The following is a 12,200-nucleotide window of genomic DNA, read 5'->3' on the forward strand; positions in this document are numbered from 1 at the left end:
AGAAATATCACATTTACATATGTATTCACTTTACTCAGCACTTTGTTGAAGCACCTTTGGCAGCGATTACAGCCTCGAGTCTTCTTGGGTATGACGCTACAAGCTTAGCACACCTGTATTTGGGGAGTTTCTCCCATTCTTCTCCGCAGATTCTCTCAAGCTCTGTCAGGTTGGATTTGGAGTGTCGCTGCACAGCTATGTTCAGGTCTCTCCAGAGATGTATGATTGATCGGGTTCAAGTCCAGTCTCTGGCTGGGCCACTCAAGGACATTCAGAGACTTGTCCCGAAGATACCCCTGCGTTGTCTTAGCTGTGTGCTTAGGGTCATTGTCCTGTTGGAAGGTGAACCTTTGCCCCAGTTGGAAGGCCTGAGCTCTCTGGAGCAGGTTTTCATCAAGGATCTCTCTGTATTTTGCTCCATTCATCTTTCCCTCGATCCTGACTAGTCTCCCAGTCCCTGCCGCTGAAAAACATCCCCACAGCATGATGCTGCCACCAACCATGGTTCATCGTAGGGATGGTGCCAGGTTTCCTCCAGACATGACACTTGGCATTCAGGCCAAATAGTTCCATCTTGGTTTCATCAGACCAGAGAATCTTGTTTCTCATGGTCTGAGAGTCCTTTAGGTGCCTTGGCAAACTCCAAGTGGGCTGTCATGTGTCTTTTACTGAGGAGTGGCTTCTGTCTGGCCACTCTACCATAAAGGCCTGATAGGTGAAGTGCTGCAGAGATGGTTGTCCTTCTGGAAGGTTCTTCCATCCCCACAGAGGGACTCTGGAGCTCTGTCAGAGTGACCATCGGGTTCTTGGTCACCTCCATGACCAAGGCCCTTCTCCCCCGCTCGCTCAGTTTGGCCGGGCGGCCAGCTCTAGGAAGATGTAAGAAAGATGGAGGCCACCGTGTTCTTAGGGATCTTTTAATGCTACCCTTCCCCAGATCTGTGCCTCGCCACAATCCTGTCTCGGAGCTCTTACGGACAATTCTTTCAACCTTATTGCTTAGTTTTTTCTCTCACATGCACTGTCAACTGTATGACCTTATATAGACAGGTGTGTGCATTTCCAAATCCTGTCCAATCAGTTGAATTTACCACAGGTGGACTCCAATCAAGTTGTAGAAAACATCTCAAGGAAGGTAAATGGAAACAGGATGCACCTGAGTCTCATAGCAAAGGGTCTGAATAATTATGTAAATGAGGTAATACATTTGCTAAACATGTGTTTTGACTGGTTTTCACTTTGTCTTTATGTGGTATTGTGTGTAGATTGATGAGGTAAACATTTTATTTTTTACTGGTTTTCACTTTGTCTTTATGTGGTATTGTGTGTAGATTGATGAGGTAAACATTTGATTTTTTACTGGTTTTCACTTTGTCTTTATGTGGTATTGTGTGTAGATTGATGAGGTAAACATTTGATTTTTTACTGGTTTTCACTTTGTCTTTATGTGGTATTGTGTGTAGATTGATGAGGTAAACATTTTTATTTAATCCATTTTATAAACATAACAAAATGTGACGAAAGGGGTCTGAATACTTTCCCGAATGCTCTGTATGATCTTACATTCAACGTTTTCATGAGATTTCTGTTATTTGTAAGGTGGAACCATAACGATCAATAGAGCCAACTATGGAAGGACCGATCATTGGATCTGCTCAGGTGGCATCTGGGTATATAATACCAACTGCTACGCTGGGATATTATGATATTATGTCTTCCAGGCTTTTATCTTGTGTCCATCTTCCCTTGAGATATATTTATACAGTAGCCTACAATATCCTTATATGTATTATTTGATGCTTTTTTTTATGTGTACAAGTGTTGCTATATTAGTACCATTTTGTAATGATAACGCAACTAACACAATTGAGAATGTATTACTTGGATGTTGGATGCTGTTGTGTGATAACCAGCAAGCAAAATAGCTTTGAAAAGATGAATAAAAGACGAGTTTGTAGCTGAGATGTTAGAGAACAATGTACCTGAAAATAATTCACATTAAAGTGTGGAAACACCCATCCACTACTTTCTTTATCAAACAAACAGAAAAAAAATACTTATGAACTGATTTTCATTTACTGCACTGATTTTGGTCCAAGTAAAATGTCTTGCCAAATATAATCATTTTAAACACAGTTATATTGAACAATTATTACATACTGATGCATATAGGCAGTATATTGTACTTTTAGTCCCTGAGTTTGCATAACGTGTAACATATTGTAAACATTTAAGTACTATAAATCAAACAATTTGCAGTGACTTCTTTAAAGTTGAAATGAAAAAACAACTTATTCTCAGTCGTCATTCATCTATAAAGGAACCCAACAGTTCTGAGATACAAATTAAATAAATGTTTAATACCTGATGAGAAACTCCTATTTTTTATTTTAATTTTTTTATTTTACACCAAACAAAATCATATTATTGACCTGTGCTGTGGTAGCCTGAGTCCCAGATGTCTTGCCAAGTCCAATGTCGTACAGTTGACAAGACAGCTTCCAATGTCATAGAGTTGGCAAGAGAGCTTCTAATGTCATAGAGTTGGCAAGAGAGCTTCTAATGTCATAGAGTTGGCAAGAGAGCTTCCAATGTCATAGAGTTGGCTAGAGAGCTTCCAATGTCATAGAGTTGGCAAGAGAGCTTCTAATGTCATAGAGTTGGCAAGACAGCTTCCAATGTCATAGAGTTGACAAGACAGCTTCCAATGTCATAGAGTTGGCTAGAGAGCTTCCAATGTCATAGAGTTTAAAGACAGCTTCCAATGTCACAGAGTTGGCTAGAGAGCCTCCTATTTCATAGAGTTGGAAAGATAGCCTCGTCTGTAATTGAGTTGGCAAGAGAGCATCCACCAACCTGGGACTCAGGCTAGTGTTGTGGCCAGATAGGCCTGAAACAGCTGTGGTCAGATAGGCTTGAAACAGCCAGAATATTGTGCTGAAGCTGCCTGCAGTAGATAGCCCTCTATGTGTTCCTCAACAGCCGAGTACAGGTCCTGGACCTGCTCCCTGAGAGGATGGAGCCACGCCCACAAGGTGGCACCCATCACCAGGGACAGGTGCAGCAGCAGGAGCACACACACAGTCAGCCACAAGACACATGGCTTCTAGAAACATCTTTAAAACATTAACCTGTACTGAAGCACAGTAATAAAAAACATTTACTTCACAGTGGAGGTAACTGGGCCGTCAGGGGCATATTTGAGATTAATTTCATAGGTCATGGGGCCAATAGATGGAGGGAGATGGTCACTGTACTGCTGCATCAGACGGATCTGACACTCTGCCTCCACGGCCTCCAGCTCGTTCTGCAGCTCCTCACACACACACACTGTTTTCACCTTCCTCGTGTATAAATTATTCATTTCGTAACTGAATTGAAACATCTGTACATTCTATTCACGGTTATTGGACCATTTCAGATGATGATTTGAGGTGAACAATGAACATGTAATAACTCATTTTCCTCATGCTTTCACAATCAGGCTTAGCACAGTAAAGAGGGTTTATTATGAGCCCCTCCTCCCTCACCTCTCTCTCCTCCTCCACTAGCCCCTCCTCCCTCCTCTAGCCCCTCCTCCCTCACCTCTCTCTCCTCCTCCACTAGCCCCTCCTCACTCCTCTAGCCCCTCCTCCTCTAGCCCCTCACCTCTCTCTTCCTCCACTAGCCCCTCCTCCTTTAGCCCCTCCACTAGCCCGTCCTCCCTCACCTCTCTCCCCTCCTCCACTAGCCCCCTCCCTCACCTCTCTCCCCTCCTCCACTAGCCCCTCCTCCTCCACTAGCCCCTTCTCCCTCACCTATCTCTCCTCCTCCTCTAGCCCCTCCCCCTCTCTCTCCCTTCTCCTCGAGCACGTCCTCCTCCACTAGCCCCTCCTCCCTCACTTCCTCCTCTAGCCCCTCCCCCCTCCTCCTAGCCCCTCCTCCAGCCTCTCCTTCTTTAGCCCCTCCTCCCTCACCCCTCTCCTTCAGCTGTGGTTTTTCCTGAGTCCCTCCTCCACCTCTCTTCTTCAGCTGTGGTTGGTCCTGAGTCCCTCCATTAGTCCCTCCTCCACCTCTCTCCTCCAGCTGTGGTTGGTCCTGAGTCCCTCCTCCACCTCTCTCCTTCAGCTGTGATTGGTCCTGAGTGTGACGGAGCTGCTCCTGAACTTGATTTCCTCCTCCCCATGAGAACTGCTTCTGCTGTGATGAGACAATCAGCTCCTCCTCCACTAGCACGTCCTCCAACACAGCCAACTGCACCAGGGTCTCGTCCAAGTCTTCTGACTGCTCTGACAATACATCCAGCTCCTCCTTTGCTTCTGGTACCTCTAGCAACACACTCATGTGCTCCTCCTCTTCCACAAACACAGCCAACTGAGCCAGGGACTCCCCAAGGGAGTCCTCCTCAGCGCTGGGATCTAGGAGTCAGGGTATCCAGGGTTAAAGTGGAGGTACTGCCTCTAGTTTTCTGGTAGTGTTCTTCTCGTTTTTCTCCATACTGAGGCCTGGTAAGAAAGGAAAAGCAACAAAGGGACTCTGTAATTAAGCTATAATAACATTGCCTTAATAAATGAGCTCAGGATCGTCCGAATAAGAGGATAAAAAGGTATAATATCAACTAGATAAACTTCAAATATATTGATAGAGACAATAGACGTGTACAGTAGACGGTGTCACTGGTGTAGAGAGGAGTAGACAGGAGGCAGTCACAGGTTTAGAACTGCTAAATTGATTTAAGAGCCATAGATCAAAGTGGGACGAAACCCAAACGCCTGTTGTTCTCAAAAATATATTTTCATGAATTAAAAGGTACAGGGTGAACCCAAAGCGCAAAATATAAAGTACTCAGGAAATAGTAGGAGAGACAAGTAACATTTACAATGATCGACAAAGACAAATGGCAGCGGGAGTATGTATACAGTGATAGAGTAGGGATTGGAACCAGGTGTGTGTAATGATGACGAGACAAGTCCGGGGTTGATGAGTGAAGGGCGTTTGCCAGCAGTAGTAGGTACGGCAGCAGCTAGAAGGCCCGGCGACGAACGCCTGAGCAGGACAGGAGGGGGAGCCAAAGGGAAGGCTGTAAGCTAAGGAATTCCATTTCTCTTTTCTTACCAATTCACTGCTGTCCAGTTCAACCAGGTCATCTTTAGTTATTCTTGTTCTTCAAGCCAGAATTAACAAACATTCATTGGAAGTAGTTCTGAGAAGTAGGCCAACCCACAGGGCACAATTCAATGTCTATTTCATGTTGGGTCATCGTAATTCCATTTAAAAGACGTGGCTTCGTTGCAGATGACACAACTGTCGTCCTTGACCTTTGCAGAGTCTTTCACCCTTTGTGACCCAGGCAGATTTGACTTAAGGGTCAGTCACCCTGAACTCAGCCCGCAACGCGCCTGACTTGGATGTGTCACTGATATCACAACTGTTATCCTTTCCAGAGTCTTTTGACGTTTTTTGGGGGGCTGACTGATCTTCTCCTAGTAAGTTCCTGCTTAAAGTACAACTTAAGGAGTTTATTTTTGGGTATCTATACTTTACTATTTATATTTTTGACAACTTTTTACTCCATACATTTTCCCTGACACCCAAAAGTACTCGCTACATTTTGAATGCTTTAGCATGACCGGAGAATGTTACAATTCACACACTTATCTAGAGAACATAACTGGTCATCCCTACTACCTCTGATCTGGGGGACTCACTAAACACTCATGCTTCCTTTGTAAATTATGTCTGAGTGTTGGACTGTGCCCCGGCTATCCAGACTTTTTTTTAAATGGTTCAGTCTGGTATGCTTAATATAAGAAATTGTATACTTTTTATTCTTAAGTACATTTTAGCATTTGCATTACTTTTGATACTTAAGTATATTTAAAAACAAATACTTTAGACTTTAACTCAAGTAGTATTTCACTGGGTGACTTTCACTTTTACTTGACTCATTTTCTATTAGGGTATCTTTACTCTTATTCAAGTATGCTAATTGGGTACCTTTCCCATTATTGACTGCAATTATATTTAGGATCTTTACTAATATCCCGTGCAGCAAAAGGTCAAATATATGTTTGTTGTGTGCCACCTAGTGAATAAAACATTGAACAACCTGACAATTTGATTTGACCCGGACACACAAATCCCGTTTACGAAGGCACAGAGTCTCGCGACGTTTGACGAGGCTTTCTGGTTCGTCGGCCATTCTTGTGGCTCTTTGCAGTAGAAGGGCACGAAGAGACCAGTGCCCAGTAAACCAAGGACTTGGCACTTTTCTCGTTCAACCATGCTGTCTAGGGTCGTTTTCGTTTCAGGTATGCAATGCCAGCCTTTAATTAATTAATGCCAGCCTTTTATACATAAGATTGAGTTGAAATAGCAGTAGTAATGCCGCGAAATGTGGCTGACTTGAATGTGAATCTGAAGGGTAAAGTCAGGAGATGAAGGCCGCAGTCACATTGAATGAGCAACATGCAAACCTAGCAAAGCTAACGACAGCTAGTAAATGTGTCTTGCAAAATGTTATTAATTTGTCCAATTTGGGTAGGTATTGCACAGGGTTCGAAATAGTTAGCTAAATGTCAAGGTAAGTCATTGTTTTTGCGATATTAGTTAAATAACTAAAGTTAGCCACAAACGAACTGACGTAAACCAGACTAGCCTCTGATCTCTGCCCTTGGCTAGCCAGGACATCTGACCCGCTTTGTTTACAACAGCACTAGGGTCAGACCACATTTCTGTTTAGATTATTAAGACACTGGAGCCGAAGCGACATATGGCTCAGAAAACATACTTTAATCCAGGGAGGAGAAATGCGTTGCACTCTGAATTGCCCCATTATCCCAACTGTTACACTGAGAAGGTTGAACGACAGGTAGTTTAATTAAAATGCAGTTTTTGACCTCATTCTAGCTAGCAGTAGCCACAGCAGCCATTATGGAATGAACAACAAAGGAACTGATTGGCTGACACTTCCAAATTGGCTGCTGATTAGGATGTGTGCTTATCTATTCAATATTTATATAAATTTTAATCAGATATCATGCATTTTCAAAAAATATCAGATGTACGTTTTTGATAAAGTCAGTTTACGTAAAGTACATCGTCGAGTTTTTCTTGTCTACCTAGCAAGCTAGAGACTATTGAATTCTGGAAGCTTGCAAACAAGCTGGCATGGTAACGCTTGCGGATGTCATGGCAATTGCTCTTGACGGCCGACTAACGTTGGCTAGCTAAAGCTTGTCAGTGTGTACAGTTCACACGCACATTCTCTTTGTTTGATTGCATAAGTAAATGTCCATATTAATCTCTACCATTATGTTCAAAATTGAGCAACAGGGCACTCTTTCAAGCAGCCACGGTCTCCACATGTTTACTTTCATTGACTCTTTCGTGACATTCAACACATTTGTACATTTGTCTTTTCAATTCTATTGACTGTTCTTTTATCCTCTTCCAGCCAATGCTGTAAAAAGCAGTGGTCCCCTCGGAGCTGGGTATGCACCTCTTATTATGACTTCCAACCTTTAACTGAAGCTAGATAATCTGCTTGTTTTACATGCAGGAAATCAATAAATGCCAATTCACAACACTAGATGTCATTTTTATGGTCCAGTAGTTTTATTATGATTTCGCAAACATTGGTATTTGATAAATATACATATAAATGGAAATAAGGGTGACAAAATGATAATGGTCACTCTACGTTGAAGATCTACATGCCCGTCTTCTCTGTAGTTCCTATAATAAGTTGTCTGTCTGTGTCCTCCCAGGCTGGTCCAGCTGGCCCACCTCCACACATCCCCCAACAGCCAGGCCCCAGTCCCCGCTCTGCCAGAGAAGGGAGGCAAGACGCGCCACGGTATCATCCCTGAGGAGCTCTTTCAGATCCTGTACCCCAAGACTGGAGTTACAGGTCAGCAGGACTTCCCCAAACCTGGAGCAATGTTCAGATAGAAATATGACATGTAGAACAAACTTGCCTCATGTAGAATAATAACTGTTTTATTCATTCCATTTCTGTCGACATGATCAACGATTTTTGCCTGAATGTGGCCATAAACGTTCACTCCCCTCACCTTTCCTCTTCCTCCCGTTCTCTTCTCCTCCCCTTATCTCCTCTTCTCCTCCCCTCATCTCCTCCTTTCCTCTTTCCCTCATCTTCTCCTCTTCTCTCTTTCTCCTCTTCTCTCTTTCTCCTCTTCTCTCCTCCTTTCCTCCTCTCTCTTTCTCCTCTTCTCTCCTCCTTTCCTCCTCTCTCTTTCTCCTCTTCTCTCCTCCTTTCCTCCTCTCTCTTTCTCCTCTTCTCTCCTCCTTTCCTCCTCTCTCTTTCTCCTCTTCTCTCCTCCTTTCCTCCTCTCATCCTCCTCTTCTCTCCTCCTCTCCTCCTCCTTCTCTTATCTCCTCCTTTACTTCTCTCCTCTTTTCCTCCTACCCTCATCTCCTCTTCCTCCCATCTCCTCTTCCCTCACTCCTGTCCTGTTGTCTCCAGGGCCCTACGTGCTGGGTGCTGGGCTGCTCACATACATCCTTTCCAAGGAGATCTACATCATCAACCACGAGACCTTCGCTGCTGCCTGCATGGGTACGGTCATCATCTATGGTGTCAGGAAGTTCGGCCCCGACGTCGCGGCTTTCGCTGACAAACTGAACGAGGTGGGGAATTTATTCTCCTGAGTATGTTTGGCTTATTTCATCATCACTTGCAGAAGTTCTTATCATACATGTTGTGCTCTGGACTGCTTAAAAGATGCACTGTGTCAACACACAGCCTCGTTTCCACTGAATTTACAATTGAGGCTTTTTGCCCCTCCCCTTAATGCCAGCCAGTCCTGAGACATTTTCATATGTTTGAGGAAATGGATCCATACTGCAAACTGTCCATCACATGCTGTGTCCCTCCCGAGGCGCTTTAGTCTCATAGCTGACCTGTGACCCTGACCTTCTGACGTCGGCTGTGTGGGTTGTTTTTTTTTGCAGGAGAAAGTTCAGAAGGCTCAGGAAGTGAAGGACCTGGCCATGACCAGCTTGGCTCAGGCCATCCAGGATGAGAAGAAGGAGCAGTGGAGGGCAGAGGGACGACAGATGCTCTTCGACGCTAAGAGGGTGAGTGTGACCGATAAGTGGTTAGAGCGTGGGTCTCTTGTATGCATTCAAGACCGTGTTTGAATCTGAGGCAAAACCCAGGCTCGACCATACACACCCAAATTAGGTGAAATCAAGCCAGTTGAAAAGCATTTTGATAAGAGACCTATTGAATATGGTCTTTAGTCTGCGTGACCACTCCTAGGACTGGTTTTCTGGACACAAGTTTAATTGAGGGTAGACCTGGATTAAAAATCATTCTCAATGGAGATGATCTGTTTTAAAATAGTATTTTAGTCCAGAACTTTCTCTGGGTCTGAGAAACCTGACTCTAATAACCGGGGATGATTTTGACATGAGATGGTGTACTAATGTTTTCAACTTGTCCTCTTCTCCTGTCTTCTACTGTCCTCTTCTCCTGTCTTCTACTGTCCTCTTCTCCTGTCTTCTACTGTCCTCTTCTCCTGTCTTCTACTGTCCTCTTCTCCTGTCTTCTACTGTCCTCTTCTCCTGTCTTCTACTGTCCTCTTCTCCTGTCTTCTACTGTCCTCTTCCCCTGTCTTCTACTGTCCTCTTCTCCTGTCTTCTACTGTCCTCTTCTCCTGTCTTCTACTGTCCTCTTCTCCTGTCCTCTTCTCCTGTCTTCTACTGTCCTCTTCACCTGTCTTCCACTGTCCTCTTCGCCTGTCTTCTACTGTCCTCTTCTCCTGTCTTCTACTGTCCTCTTCGCCTGTCTTCTACTGTCCTCTTCGCCTGTCTTCTACTGTCCTCTTCGCCTGTCTTCTACTGTCCTCTTCGCCTGTCTTCTACTGTCCTCTTCTCCTGTCTTCCACTGTCCTCTTCTCCTGTCTTCCACTGTCCTCTTCTCCTGTCTTCCACTGTCCTCTTCTCCTGTCTTCTACTGTCCTCTTCGCCTGTCTTCCACTGTCCTCTTCTCCTGTCTTCTACTGTCCTCTTCTCCTGTCTTCTACTGTCCTCTTCTCCTGTCTTCTACTGTCCTCTTCTCCTGTCTTCTACTGTCCTCTTCGCCTGTCTTCTACTGTCCTCTTCGCCTGTCTTCTACTGTCCTCTTCTCCTGTCTTCTACTGTCCTCTTCGCCTGTCTTCTACTGTCCTCTTCGCCTGTCTTCCACTGTCCTCCTGTCCTCTTCCACTGTCCTCTTCTCCTGTCTTCTACTGTCCTCTTCTCCTGTCTTCTACTGTCCTCTTTGCCTGTCTTCCACTGTCCTCTTCTCCTGTCTTCCACTGTCCTCTTCTCCTGTCTTCTACTGTCCTCTTCTCCTGTCTTCTACTGTCCTCTTCTCCTGTCTTCTACTGTCCTCTTCTCCTGTCTTCTACTGTCCTCTTCTCCTGTCTTCTACTGTCCTCTTCTCCTGTCTTCTACTGTCCTCTTCTCCTGTCTTCTACTGTCCTCTTCTCCTGTCTTCCACTGTCCTCTTCTCCTGTCTTCCACTGTCCTCTTCTCCTGTCTTCCACTGTCCTCTTCTCCTGTCTTCCACTGTCCTCTTCTCCTGTCTTCCACTGTCCTCTTCTCCTGTCTTCCACTGTCCTCTTCTCCTGTCTTCCACTGTCCTCTTCTCCTGTCTTCCACTGTCCTCTTCTCCTGTCTTCCACTGTCCTCTTCTCCTGTCTTCCACTGTCCTCTTCTCCTGTCCTCTTCTCCTGTCTTCTACTGTCCTCTTCTCCTGTCTTCCACTGTCCTCTTCGCCTGTCTTCCACCTCAGAACAACGTGGCCATGCTACTGGAGACCAACCGCAGGGAGAGGGTCCACATGGTGACCAACGATGTGAAGAAGAGGCTGGACTACCAGATCGCCCTGCAGACCCTTCACCGTCGCATGGAGCAGGAACACATGGTGAACTGGGTGGAGAAGAACGTAGTCACCAGTATCACCCCTCAGCAGGTGGGTTAAGGATGGGAGATGGATGGGGAACATTACATACTTGACTGGTGTGTGTGTGTGTGTGTGTATACACACACATATGTATGTATGTGTGTGTAGTGGAGAGTTTATACACAGTATGTCTCAGAGGTTCTGTTCTGGTTCTGTTCCACCTAGACACACGTACGTACGTGTTGTGTCTAGGTGGAACAGAACCAGAACCTCGGAGACATACTGTGAATAAACTCCACTAGTGGTAGTCACTGTGCCCTGCCATGTTTCTAGTAGGTAGACGGCTTGTTCTCAATATGAACTTGGTAAATGTCGACCGGCGTCTGTTGTATTGATGGGCAATAGAATTACAGCTAAACCCTCTGAAAATTTGGTTTATTTAGACTTTTTATTTGATTTTATTCGTGATTAATTTGACCCTTGACCTTGCTCATGCCTTTCTGTCTAACCAACCTTGTTTTGTTGGTTCCGTGTTTCAGGAGAAAGCAAGTATTGCCAAGTGCATCACAGACCTGAAGGTTTTGGCTAAAGTCCAGCAGGCCAAGACCACTGCATAACTCCCCACTGTACTGTCTCTAGACCGTCGCCACTCAACCCCCAACTCGTTGATGGCCACTTTTCATTACAAATCAACTATTTCCTCTTTAACGATATGGTCTGTCTCTTTCCATGTAATGAGTGTATATACACATCGATTGATCATAAAAATAAAAGGTTCATTTTATTCACTAACCTTCTAGTTTGTCGTTATTAACCCGGCTGAAAATAAAAGGTTCATTTTATTCACTAACCTTCTAGTTTGTCGTTATTAACCCGGCTGAAAATGCTGTTGATAATATTTGTTGGTTCAAAGCGACAATCTGGGATTTGTTTCTTAGCAAAATGGCAGACGGTTGTTATACCAGACACAGTTTGGACAGATTCTTATGCTGTACTGTAGGTGATATAAAACGGTTTAGGAAAAATTGCATAAGAGGTCTTCCGTTTTACCTGTCTTGTTGTACACTTATCTCACCACCTATAATCTCTTATCAACAGAACGGCAAGGCATTCCCAAACCTTTGGACTCATAACGTACAAAACTTGCTTTCCATCAAGCCTTTAATGACCCTTATAAAAACTAGGGCCTGGTGATCCCATATGACGCCCTATGTAATGGGCCCTGGTCATAAGTAGTGTACTATGAAGTATGCCGTTTGGGACGCACATTATCTGTGGGCCTGGCCGTTCTCCGTCACTGCTGGGA

At 44.6% G+C, this 12,200-nt stretch overlaps 1 protein-coding gene across 1 annotated transcript; it reads left to right on the forward strand.

Moving 5' to 3' along the window:
- The first annotated feature begins 6,172 nt into the window (after positions 1-6,172).
- Positions 6,173-11,686, forward strand: LOC115132550 (ATP synthase F(0) complex subunit B1, mitochondrial-like). The gene is made up of 7 exons (XM_029665296.2): positions 6,173-6,290; positions 7,436-7,472; positions 7,749-7,891; positions 8,468-8,631; positions 8,956-9,081; positions 10,784-10,963; positions 11,434-11,686. The coding sequence occupies exons 1-7, from the start codon at positions 6,263-6,265 to the stop codon at positions 11,509-11,511; spliced, it is 756 nt and encodes a 251-aa protein (XP_029521156.1). The 5' UTR covers positions 6,173-6,262; the 3' UTR covers positions 11,512-11,686.
- Positions 11,687-12,200: the final 514 nt, after the last annotated feature.

This window comes from Oncorhynchus nerka, unplaced genomic scaffold (genome assembly GCF_034236695.1).
Source record: "Oncorhynchus nerka isolate Pitt River unplaced genomic scaffold, Oner_Uvic_2.0 unplaced_scaffold_1929, whole genome shotgun sequence".
In the NCBI taxonomy this organism is placed as follows: domain Eukaryota; kingdom Metazoa; phylum Chordata; class Actinopteri; order Salmoniformes; family Salmonidae; genus Oncorhynchus; species Oncorhynchus nerka.